We start from the raw sequence: 12,566 nt of genomic DNA on the forward strand, positions 1-12,566 counted from the left end.
ACGGTTCCCGCGTCTCCCCCAGCTAAAACGTCTCACACCCCAGGCTGCAGCTTTCCTGCTTCCTATGAAAGGCGTCATCACTCTTGTCCTTCTTCAGCTTCTCACGTCGGAGGGGAGGCCAAAGACTAATGTAGAGAAAACACTTTCATCCTTGGCTGAAGCGTGCTGAGGAATGACAAGAGATTCTCCCGGCACGGAGAGAAGGAGCCTCGGGGCTGCGAGAGGCTTCCAGGGAGCCTCGGCAGCGCGCCGGCTTGCTGCCGCACCGTGGGCTGGCAGGGGGAGCGGCAGGTCCCCGTCCGGAGGGGCTCCTGCTCCGGGGGTCCCGTTCCCCCAGCCCGCTCTGCGGCAGCGGCGACGGCGGCGACGGCACAGCTGCTGCGCCACGATAAGGTTTGCTCAGCTGAGCGAGGCTGCTAAGGCAAATGGAGGATTTGGCAAGGATGCCGTGCAGCCTGGCAGGAGTGACTGCCTCGGCTGGCTGTAAGGCAAAGCCGGAGCTGCCGCAGGCTCGGGGCGGCAGGCGAAGCCGACGTGAGATGGCCGTCCGTCTCGCGACGTGGCAGTGACCTTTCCCGGCCAGGCAAGCAGCCCCGGGGCCGGGGCCAGGCGGGAGGCAGCCCAGAGGGAAGGCAGCCGGTGACTCTCGCAGCCCCTTGCAATTGCTCATGCGATGACGTCGTGTGATGCAATTGATGATGCTGACGCAAAAAATAATTGTAAGCTGGTCTTCAACATCCAGCCGAGCATCAGCCAGCCTGTCCCAAGGGGTTGCTGCTCCCTTGTCAGGAGGGAGCCCGGCCTCTCCAGGGGGACAGAGGTGCCGTCCCTGCGACCGGCACAGCTCTGCAGGACATGGGCGGCTCGACGAAGCTGCCAGCAGCATAAGCCAACACCGATTTTAAGCAGCTAAAATCAGGAATACTTTCAAAGGGTAGTCGCTTCTTGGTAGCCTCTTTGGGGGTTGCTTTCCCTTCCCTTTGCGATTCCAGGCACAAACTGATAGTAAAGGTATAATTAGGGGACAATGACCAAATCACCGGTGAAATGGGAAATGCAAGCGTTCGGGAGGCACAAACACAGATGCCACCCTCCAATGCCGCCTTTTGTCACCACTTTGCACCACCCGAGTCCCCCGGGGTGTATTGCGAATGCCAACACCCCCGCAGGCCCCCAGCGGCCCCCAGAAAGGCCGGGGGGTTGCACGTCCCCCTCCGCTCCCTGTGCCCACCCCGGGGCTCCCGTCCTGGCCCCATTCTCCTCCTTCAGTACAAACCGCCTGGCAAAAAGCAAATTCCCAAAGCCCCCAGCGAGGGTGGTGGGACGGCCGCGGGGTGCTGCTCCTGCTCCACGCCTGCCCTCTGCCTTCCCTCGCCTGCCTTATCATTTCTTTATGGCTCTGTTTGTCTCTGTATGATAGAACAACACAGTTCCTAATAACCTGACGTGGGAACGGCTAAGCCGTCCTCTGCAGCCCGACAGCACCAGGTTTGTCTATAGATTGTGGTGTCAGGAGATAAGAAACAGGCAATATCTGAGAAAATCATCACGCAATATCACCCGTCCAGCAGCCACAATCATTTCTCCTGCCTCTCCCCACGATGACTATGAAAAACCCTGATATTTTCCGATGACTATGAAAAACCCTGATATTTTCAAGCCTGTCAAACGCAGTCACTCACCCAGTGTGCAAGCGATTTTTTTGCAAGGGTTAGGGAGACGAGCCAAGCCCAGGTGTCCCACCACATGTTTCAAAAGGGAGCAAAATCCTGTTGTGAGAAGACCTTTCCAGCCCTTCTCCTTCGGGCAAGCGAGCCGCGGGGCGGCAGCAGCCCCGGCGCAGGGAGGGCAGCAGCAAAAGCACGGCCAAAGCAACGGGGAAAGGTGGGCTGGAGGAACGGACCGCGGCAGTTTTAGCATTAACATCCTTGCAAACCCTCGGAACTGAGACAGTGGTTACATGACGGCGCATCAGCCCTACCGCTGAGGCTGCCTGCCACCGAGCACGGCGAGGACGGGAAACCCGCCTCTGGGAGCCCGATTACCGGCGATGTGCAAACAAATGCAAACCATCAAGTTGCCGTAAGAGCAACTCAACTACAAGCCGGCCCTTTTGCCGGCGCTGGCCCAAGGGCAGAGCTGCCAAGGGAGGCCGGCTGGGTGTTCTGGTCCTGCCCAAAGGCAGCTGGCTCCCCTCTGGTTGTGGAGCGTGAGCTAACTTGAATGCAGAAATCCCGCTTTGTCCTCACATTTCTCTGGAGACCGCAGAGCGAGCAGCTTGTGCCAGCTGCTCTGCATCCCTCCCAACCTGGGACGAGCGAGGGACCGGAGCAGGCAAGGGAAGCCACGGCTCCACAGCTTAACCTGGGCAAGCCCGTGGCCGGGCAGAGCTGTGCTGCTCGTCACGCAGCGCGCCTCCCGTCCGGAGAGCGACCGGGAGAAGTCGATGGGTTTCTGGCTCCGACAGAATCACTCCAAAGGACGTGGGACGGTTTAAAGCATGAAGCGTACCCTGGCCTGAACTCTTCATTTTGAAGATACTGTTAAATACGCACCGCAGGTAGGTGGTTAAAAGATAATGCAAAGGTAAAATAAGAAAATTTCGGAAAGCGTCGCCGAGTCCCCGGGGCTGACCCACCGGCCCGTGACACAAGCGGTGTTTTACGCCGGGGGCTGTGGAACAGATCTGCCGCACGGCGACGCAGCCCGCTGCTCCTCCTCGGCACAGGCTGCGGCTCTCCTCCCCGGAGCCGCCGCAGAGCTGTCGGCACGCACAAGCCGAGGGAGAAGACACCGGTTGTCACCCCGGCACTGTCATTCTTTATTGCAGCAGGTGTCGTCTTAATCAAAGGCGTACCTCGAGATGCCCGCCGCTGCGGTCCCCCCCGAGTGAGCCACGGCTCATTACAGCCCGAGCGGCGGGACTGCGCAGAGCGAGCAGCAATGGATGTGTTCCCGGGGCGCCTCACCCCAGAGAAAAGCTACGGAAAACCTCTGGTGCTGAGCCTGAAGTGTCAGCCAAAGCAAAGCCACCCGCGAACCCTTAGGGAGGGACGTGAAACCACCCTCTCCACACCAAGCGCTAACCCAAAGCGCAAACACCAGCTTCGAGGAATCTGCTTCCAAGCGTCCTTTAAAAAATGGAAGTGAGTTTTAGGTGTTGCAGCACAGTTGCAGCCCTTACCGACGGGGGAGCGGGGCAGCGGGCGGGCAGGAGCCCTCCCCGGTTCCTCCAACGCCGCAGGCGCGTGGAGAAAACCCTCGCTGAGCGCGCAGCCCTGCTCGCTCCCCGTCTCCCACGGGTGCTTCGGAGTGACTCGGTAAATTGGTGGGCACCTTTCCCCTCGGATGTCTTTGACTAACTCACCCTCAGCACCTACCGGTGCCGACGCGCATTAATGACAGTGGATACGGCGCATCTGCATCCTGCCAATGCACGGCGTGAGTCAGCCGGAGATGCTCCTCGGCAAGGCGAGCCAGGGATTCACCCCCCTGCCAAGCGGGACCCCTCGGGCAGCGGCTGGGCAACCCCCCTAGGCCTACGGGTTAGCGCATTTATATGATTTTAAGAGCAATTTTGACTTTCCGGAAAAAGGAGGTTCAAGTCTCTTTACGATGTGCACATTGTGTTCATTAAAAATCCGTGCTGAAACCCATGTGAAAAGTGAGCACCGAGATGCGAGGAGCACGGAGCACGTTTAATACCACGGCTGTCCCGCTCATCTCATCCCAAACAGCACGGGCAACCGAAGAGCATCACGGGTCTCCGCACCTGGACCGTCACCCGGGACCGCTGTGCCAAAGAGCATGGCGTGGTCGCGGCAGCGCCGGCGGGCACGGAAGGGTCTTTACCCTACGGCCCAGCGGTAACGGCGCTGCGTGCCCTTCCAGGAGCTGAGTGAGACGAACTAATGAATCCACCCGGCCTCACGTTACAAAAGGCAAAACTCGCGCAGAGAGAAAGGGAGTGATTTACCAAAGGCCACGTAACTCTCGGCAGCGGAGCCAAGCATCCCTCCCCGCTCCCTGGCCGCTCTCAGCAAACATCATCCGCTGGCACCAGCCCGCGCCAGCGTCCCACCTCCCCGGGGAGCGGGGAGAGGAGGATCTGGCATCAATCCGTGGGGCATCCTCCCCCAGACCACAGCTCCGCGCCAGCCGCCAGCCCCAGCGCTGGGGCTCGCAGCCTTCATTAGCCATCCCTAATTATTTACAGCCGTAATGGAGATAGTGACCTTGCACGGGGAAAAAAACCCCACTTGAGCCTCATTCAAATTCAGACTTCCACCTCTATTAAACAGTAACAGCTCTTGAGATGACAGACTCTGCACCACGCCTATGCAGCAGTAAAATGCCTGTTTCTGAGCTGTTCACAGCATACATTTTACTCATCACGTGCCGCTCACAGGCAGTGTGGGAACCAGCTCTCTACACCACCCCAGAAGACGGGATTTTTGTCCAGATAAATGCTGCAGCACCCCAGGAGGGGAAATTATGCACTCCCCGTTCGAAGCGACAGCTTCTCAAAGCAGAGCTGGTGGCAGCGAGCTGAAGCACGGCTCCTCTCCGGACACCTTCCCAACGGCAGCGAGATCCGAAGGCGCGGCTGCCTGGAGGCGCAGCCCTGGCTGGCAGCGGCCCAGGACCCCTCTCCGTCGGGAAGGATTGGCACGGCTCTTGGCGTTTGGCCACGTGCCACGAGAACGTGGGTCTGGAGCAGACCGAGGGTCCAGTTAGCCTAATTTCCATCTCTACCACAGGACAGCAATTGATGCTTATGCAACACATCCTCCACCAAGCCGAGGTTCCGGGATTTCCTAAGCCAGCGGTTATGCCTGGGGCACCGGACGTGACACCGCGCAGAGCCCCGTGCTCGAGGCGTTCGTTCAGTCCTGTTTTGACCCGGGTGACACAAGTGACGCCGGTGCTGGGCGCGCGGCCGGCCCCTCCTCAGCGCTGTGCTGGTGGAAAGGCTTTCGGGGGGTGGAGGGGAAGGGTTGTTAAACCTGCAGCGTGCTAATTGCATCAGAGAGCCTCAAATGAGTAACTGCTCCCTCTTCACCTTCACCCATCGCTACCATCTTAGGTGTCTCCGTCGTCTACTTTCCATCACAAGTTAACCCGATGCCTCCTAGCTCTTGTGTAACGAAGAGCAAATAACCATTCCCCATTCGCCTCCCCCAACCTCCCACGCTGTTACAGACCCCTCCCGTCCCCCCCTCCACCGCCCCCAGCCCGTGCTGGTGGTCCCTCATCCGCAGGGCCATCACCGCGGGGCTCCCCTCGCTGCGGTGCCGGAGCCAGCGAGCATCGCCGGTGCAGAGCCACGCGCAGTGGCATCGGCGCAGGGGGCCGTGCTGGGGCTGCCGGGTCGGTGGGCCGGAGGGAGGGCAGCGTGGCTGCGTACGGAGAGCTTGGCAGCGCAGCAGAGACACCGCCACCGGGCGCTGCCGCCGCTGGCAGCACCGCGGAGCTGGACCGAGAGCGCCGTGGAGAAGCGTGCAATTGCAAGACGGGTTGTTGATGAGAATCTATTACAGACACGAACCAGACAGAGGAACAGGATGAGCAGCTCCTTAAATACCTACCTATAATGAGTAGCGAGAAAAAGTGCTCTATCACGGATGATTGCAATCTCAGGGACATTTGCTTGGCACTTTTAAAAATTAAAGATAATAACTTTCGAACAGAAACAATATTGCTGTCACCTTGGGGAAATTCTCTGCTTGGCCTCACTCGGAAGGACTGAGAGGAGCTGAAAGCAGGGGAACTGCTGGTGGCTGTCCAGGGGCAGCTGCTTCCAGCCCAATTTAACGCCTTCGGTGCAAACCAGCTCGGCTGAGCCAAAGGCAACCACGGACAAAACCAAGTGGGGGAAAAGCGTAAATGCAGAAGCACGATTGCTACTCGGGAGCGAGGGCAGAGCGCTTCCCTGGCACCCCACGCCTCTGTCAGGCCTGCTGAACTGAAAACTGCAGTTAAAAAATTAAAACTCGGGGCTTTTGACGTTGGAAGCAGCACTTAGGACACGCACATGGCTGACAAGAGACGCTAATGGGATCAGTTAGAACAAATCTGCAACCCAAAGGTTTAAGCAAAACACGGGAGGAATTCTCTAGTCGCGTTAGAAGGAGCTTTACCGCCGATGTAAATCACTACCAGATCATGACGGTGCAACTGTCAGTCATGAAGCAGAAATGACACGCAATTATTTATTCATCAGCTACTTCTGTTCTCTACTGGGAGACAAATAGGCTCCTGTATCCCGCCAGGAGCTGGGGAGGATGCTAAACAGCAACTAGGAAGTGTAAACACGAAATCGGTAGGACTGGAGAACTTCCTCCCAAGAGCATTCAGAGAATAGGCTGAGAACTCTTCTGAAGATCTAACGCAGATTTTAATAAACCCTGGTATTCTGTTGAATTTCCAGAAGACGGGAAAAGCCGGTTTAATGTTTAACTGGACTCTGCCATGGGCAGCGGGAGCTGCGTCCCCGGCATCGCCCGTGGGCTAGCCGAGGTGGGCAGCGGCAGGGAGGAGCCAGGGGACGAGATAAACAGCCCGGCGGAAAATAGATTTATCGAACTTCGCAGATTTTTCTTGGTACGGTTACAAATTCAGTTGATAAAGGAAATCAGTAACATAATACATTTAGAGTTCCACAGGGTATTTGATTCAGCTCTCCTGAAAAAGGCCGGTATTATGCCGAATCAACAGCGCTTTATTAAAGGGACTGGGGGGCAGATTGCAGCCACCGTACCTTGTCATCCGACGGGACATTTCTACAGGGGATCGCCTGTTGCCGGAATAGCGTTGAGCCATAGCAACGTCTTTAGCGAGAGCGCTAAAGAAAACATGAAATAGCTGTGGGTAGAAGAGGCAGAAGGCAGAGGTTATTTCTTGGGTTCAGAGGAAGCTCGAGGGGTTCGTTTCTTTCCCCAGCGCAAGAGCTGGCCTGGGGACGCGGCAGGTTCCACGTTGCCTTAAAATAGGGTATTGCAAGCGGCCTCGGCCGAATTCTGCTGCTGCTGCTGCCTGTTTCAGCTCCACACGGTGCCACGCAGCCAGTCCCAGTCTGTACCACGCAGCGGGGAGGGCAAGGAGGCTGCCTGCGTTTAACGGTGCTGAATTTAATTAAGTCTGATGAAAACCAAAGTTCTTTTACTTGCCTAAAACCAACACAAGCCTAAGCAGCTACTTCTCAACTTCAGCTTTCTCCCTGAAGTGCCGTGCGTCTCCCTACCTTTTATATGAACAAGGAAGCCAGGGAGGAAAACAGCCGACGGCAAAGGGCCACGGGGGACACGCGCCGACAAACGCTGGTCACGACTGAGGCGGAAGCACGAGCCGACGCCTGCTACGCGTCTGCGTGTTGTAACAGCGACAACGAGACCCCGACCGCTGCAATTGAAAACAGGGGCGATCCTAGCGCAGCAGCCTGGGCACGCCTGCCTGGGCTCCAGGTATTGAGTCAACCACTAATTTGTGTTTTCCAGCGCGGCCGTCCCTACAGAGGTCTGCGGCGGCTTCATTCAGGATTTATCCGCTCTCGCCTATGGGCTTTTGACGCTCGCGTGGTGCAAGCGGCTCCCACGCGCGCGTGACTGACATGGATTTGAAGAGCATCTGCGACGGAGCACGCACCCAGCGCTCGTCACGGCGGTCATTTTAATATAATTTTAATAACTTTAATAATCCACCACGCACGCTCAGCCAGACGAGCGACTGGCGCTCGCCGCTTCATTCCTCCGTTGTTACACACGTTAAACCCCCGTTAGCGGCGGAAAGTTGGAGGCTGAGGCGCTTCCCGACGGGCAGAGCGCGCTGCCCAAGCGCTAAAAGCATCTTCCGCGCCACAGGAGAACCGGCCCTCCTGACTGACCGTGCCCGGCCCTGGCACAGGATGATAAAGCGCAACCTTTGTCCATTTTGCCAGCCCGATACAGGGCGCGCGCAGAAATTAGAGACGCAGAGGCCCCGCCAGCAGGAATCAGACGGGACCCGCTGCACGTAGAAGTACTGGGTGCAGGGGCTCAGCCCCCGGCGCGGGGCACGCTGGTGGAGAGCGGCCGAGCGGCTGCAGCACCGACCCTCGGCTCCCGGGGGCTCAGCCCCCGCTGCAGCACCGTCCTTCCCCCGCGCCGGAACGCGCGTGAGCTCTGCACAGCTCGGCTGGGGGAAGTTTTCCCTTCCCGGCGTCGCAGCGGTTAACAGCCTGCGAGACACCAGCTCGTTTCTCCAGCAAAATTCAGGAGGGCGATGAGCAGCACCGCTGCGGCAACCCCCCCAGCACCGTCGCAGCCCCGCGTGCACCCCCTGCACCGGCCGGGACCCTCCCCGCCCGGCCACCGACTGGGTGCCGTGTGCCCCCCGCAGCCCCCGCCGCCCGCCCGCGCTCTCACGCACGCGCTGGGGATGGCAGAGCCCGTGCCTGGCGCGAGGCCTTGATTGTGCCACGGGCACGGCCGAGCAGCACGGGCATGGCCGAGCAGCACCGGCACGGCGCTGCGCAGAGCCACCCTGCTCCCGCCCCAGCAGCTGTGGGAGCGCGGGCCAGGGGGAGAAGGTGCGGCGGGGGGTGAGGAGCCCCACGGCGAGCACGTGCCCCGCTGCCCCCAGCCCCGCGCCCGGGCTCGGGGCGATGGGCTGTGATTCAGCTCCGAGCGCTGGCATGGCACTGCTAAGCCCTTTCCGGAGCGTGCTGCGCCCAGGAGACCAGGGCCTCAGCAGCTCCTTCCAAAAGCAGTGATTTATCACAGTGAGGGAAACATAAAACATTCGCTGAAAAAAAATACAGCCAGCAAAACCAAGAATTTTGGAAATTACTCATGCCTCCAGTGATCCCATCTTTCACAGCCCTGGCTGCTGCCTCCCCGGCTCCCTCAGCCCAAGAGGGGAGACAGGTTATCTCAAATTATTTATTATGGAATTAGAGCCTGATCCAAACCCTCCTTGAATCAATAAGAACGCTCCGACTGGCTTCACCGGGTTTAGGACCGAGCACCAGGAACAGACAGGGTATTTCTGCATCCGTGGCCGTGACTCACCGAGAACTTTCCAATGTGGAAGGAGCCGCTCGGCCGCCGCGGCTCGCTTGCCCCCACCGTCGGAGGCGTCGCTCCCGGGCTGGGGGAGCCCGACACCCCCGGGGCCCCGCAGGAGAGCGCGGCAGGTCCCCCCGAGCACACAGGACACCAACTGCTGCCGCTAATTTTAAAAGTTACAGCCCAGTGTGGTTCCATCAGCCACTTTTCGCTGCGCAGGTACCAGCACCTGGCTCCGTTCGAGCTCGTGTTTAAGCACAGCCTACTGTTGCTCATGGAAATCTCAACCGGTGCCTTTGGGTCAAAACCGCCCGCAAAGCGTGGCCTGCGCTGCAGGAGGGCAGCCGCCGCCGCGGCCTCTCCAGCCAGGCGCTGCTGCGGGAGCGCAGCAACGGGGCACAGCGGCGAGGCCGGGCAGGCGGGAGCCCGGCTGTGGGGCAGCTGCGGTGGAGCAGCCCGGCTATGGGGCAGCCGTGGGGCAGCTGTGGCAGAGCAGCCTGGCCATGGGGCAGCCCTGGGGCAGCCGTGGCAGAGCAGCCCGGCCGTGGGGCAGCCATGGGGCAGCCGTGGCAGAGCATCCTGGCCATGGGGCAGCCCTGGGGCAGCCGTGGCGGAGCAGCCCGGCCGTGGGGCAGCCATGGGGCAGCCGTGGCGGAGCAGCCCGGCCGTGGGGCAGCCATGGGGCAGCCATGGTGGAGCAGCCTGGCCATGGGGCAGCCGTGGCAGAGCAGCCCGGCCATGGGGCAGCCCAGGCAGGCTGTGGGGCAGCCGTGGTGGAGCAGCCCGGCCGTGGGGCAGCCCAGGCAGGCCGTGGGGCAGCCGTGGCGGAGCAGCCCGGCCGTGGGGCAGCCCAGGCAGGCCGTGGGGCGCAGCCCCCGAGGAACAGAGGAGGGAGAAGCTGCGGTGGGGCAGCGGCAGCACGCCTTGCCCCGCTCTGCTGTTCGGAGGGGAAGGGCTGGCACCGGTGCTGGGGATCGGCTAGAAAGATGCCGGGTGCGTGGGTTTGCCCGTGGCGGGGACACGGCGCCTGCGGAGCCCCGCAGAGCGGGGGGTGCCGAGGGGCTTTGCGATTCGCATCGAAGCAGCCCCCGGGCCCGGGACCTGTGGCCTCGGCCGCTCCCCGCAGCCGCACACGCACGGCGCTGCCGGGGGTGCCCAGCGCGGCTGCCCAGGGCCGGCACCGGGCACCGGGGACCCCGGCCCCCCCCGGCCCCCCCCGGCCCCCCCGTCCTGCCTGCAGGAGCCCACCCGCCGAGTTCCACCCTCGCCCGCGGCGGGGCCGCACCAAGCGCCGTCTCCGTGCCCGGGGAGGGGAGGGCGGCAGCCGGGGCTCGGGGTGGGTGGGGGGTCCCGGGGTGCCCCTGCCCTCCCCGGAACTTTCGGGCAGGGCAGGAGGGGGGGCGCGGGGGGGCGGCGGGTACCTTCCAGGCAGCACGTCCTCCAGAGCCCCGAGTGGGTCATCACCTCCTCGTTCTTGCGGCTCGTCTCGTTGTCGCCCGTGGACTTAGTCCTGCACACGCCGCGCGAGTAGAGCCAGTAGTCGGTGCCCACGGCGATGGTCATCAGGCTGAAGGCTGCGAAGGCTCCCACCGTGGTGATGAGCATCTGGACGCCTCTGTCACACATCCTCATGCTGCTTCATCCTACGGCGGCGGCTCGCAGGGGAAGGGCCGGCGCCGCCGCCCGCCGCCGCGCTCCGCGCCCGGAGCCTCATGGCCCCGCGGCCGGCGGCGAGCCGGGCCCCCGCGGCGGCACTGCCCGGGGCCGCCCAGCCCCCGGGAGCCCGGCGGGCGCGGGCACGGGCGCGGGCACGGGGATGGGCATGGGCATGGGCATGGGCATGGGCATGGGCATGGCCCCGGCCCCGGCCCCGAGCGGAGCGGAGCGGAGCGGAGCGGCTCCGCCGTGCGCCCGCCGAGGGAGCCCGGTGCCTCTCCCGGCGCCTCCCCCGCGCCGCCCGGCCAAGGCATCGGCGGGGGGCGGCGGGGGCGGGGGGGGCAGCGGAGGGCGGGCCGCGGCGGGGGGAAACCGCCCCCCGCCCGGGGACGGCGAGAGGGCAGCGGCAGCGGCAGCGGGAGCGCGCCCCGGGGGGCCGGGACTGGGAGGGGACCGGCCCGGGGCGGGGACCGGGACAGGGACCGGGAGCGGGACCGGGAGCGGGCGGGGGAGCGCACCCCGGGAGGCCGGGACTGGGAGGGGGCTGCCCCGGCCCGGGGATGGGGAGCGGGCAGGGGACCCCACCCCGGGGGGCCGGGACCGGGTGGGGACCGACCCAGGGCGGGGACCGGGAGCGGGCATGGGAGCGAACCCCGGGGGGCCGGGACCGGGACCAGGACCGGGACAGGGACAGGAACCTCACCCCGGGATGCCGGGACTGGGAGGGGGCTGCCCCGGCCCGGGGATGGGGAGCGGGCAGGGGACCCCACCCCGGGGGGCCGGGACCGGGTGGGGACCGAACCGGGGCGAGGATGGGGACCGGGACCGGGACCGGGACTGGGACCGTCCCAGGGGACCGCGACCCGGCGGGGGAGCCCACCTCGGGGTGCTGGGACCCGCACCGGGACTGTCCCGGGGCACCGGCACCGGGCAGGGGACCCCCACCCCGGGATGCCAGGACCTGGCGGGGACCGGGACCGGGCGAAGACAGCGACCGGGACCGCGCCGGGGAGCCCACCGCGGGGGTGCTGGGCAGGCACCGGCCCCCAGCCCCCCAGTGCGGGGCAGCTCAGCTCCCCGGTCCCGGAGGAGCCTTGGCCGGGAGCTGCCACCCGGCCCCGAGCAGCGGCAGAGCCCCAGGCCCCCGCAGCGCTGGGGTCACGGCAGCAGCCGCCACGGAGCTGTGGGTGCGCGGCCCACCCCGGGGACACGGGTGGTGGTCACCTGCCCCAGTGCCGGGACACCCCAAAACCCCGGGAGGTGCCAGCGAGCAGGCGCTGTGCCGCGGGGTCTTGCCCGCATCGCGCGCCTTCACCGTTCGCACCAGCGAAAGCCCTCGCTCTCCCTCTCGCTGCCTCCTCAGCTCTCTCGAACATTTTTGCAGCCCGTCGGAGGAGCTTATGACTCATGTGACCTTTCAAATAAGCCCTATAATATACCCACCTCTTAAATTAACAGTCTTTTCAGGGCTACGGGTGCGACAGGGCAGCGTATGATTTACCTGAGAGCGTGTGCTGCCACAGCTCTCATTTGTATGCGCTCACATGTAAATACTAGTTATTTACTCCCAAAACGCAAACAGAAAATTACGAAGGTTACCAAAACCTCAGGTATGGAGAAATTAAGAAGTGTGAAAAATAAGCAGCCGCCTCAACCTTCAATCACCTCTCCTTGTGCAGGCTCGTGAGGCAGGGCATGCCGATTGCAGCGCCGCGGCGTTTCTTCCCCGGCGCCCCGCCGCACGCGGTGTGCCCGCCGCAGCGGCTGCCCAGCCGTGGCTCACCCTGGCTTACTCCCCTGCTCGTTTCGGGCCCTTTGCCTCGTGCACGGCCGCAGCTCGGAGCGCAGGCTGGAGGCGGAGGCAGG

General features: G+C 63.0%; 1 protein-coding gene across 1 annotated transcript in view; it reads right to left on the reverse strand.

Annotated features, from left to right (window-relative positions):
- Nucleotides 1-10,676, reverse strand: part of CACNG3 (calcium voltage-gated channel auxiliary subunit gamma 3) — a 33,128-nt gene extending 22,452 nt beyond the window's left edge. Inside the window, exon 1 of the mRNA XM_075718875.1 lies at nt 10,466-10,676. Coding sequence (XP_075574990.1) covers nt 10,466-10,676 — 211 coding nt within the window. The remainder of the gene's footprint in view (nt 1-10,465) is intronic.
- Between the last annotated feature and the right edge of the window lie 1,890 nt (nt 10,677-12,566).

This window comes from Pelecanus crispus, chromosome 11 (assembly GCF_030463565.1).
Source record: "Pelecanus crispus isolate bPelCri1 chromosome 11, bPelCri1.pri, whole genome shotgun sequence".
In the NCBI taxonomy this organism is placed as follows: Eukaryota; Metazoa; Chordata; class Aves; order Pelecaniformes; family Pelecanidae; genus Pelecanus; species Pelecanus crispus.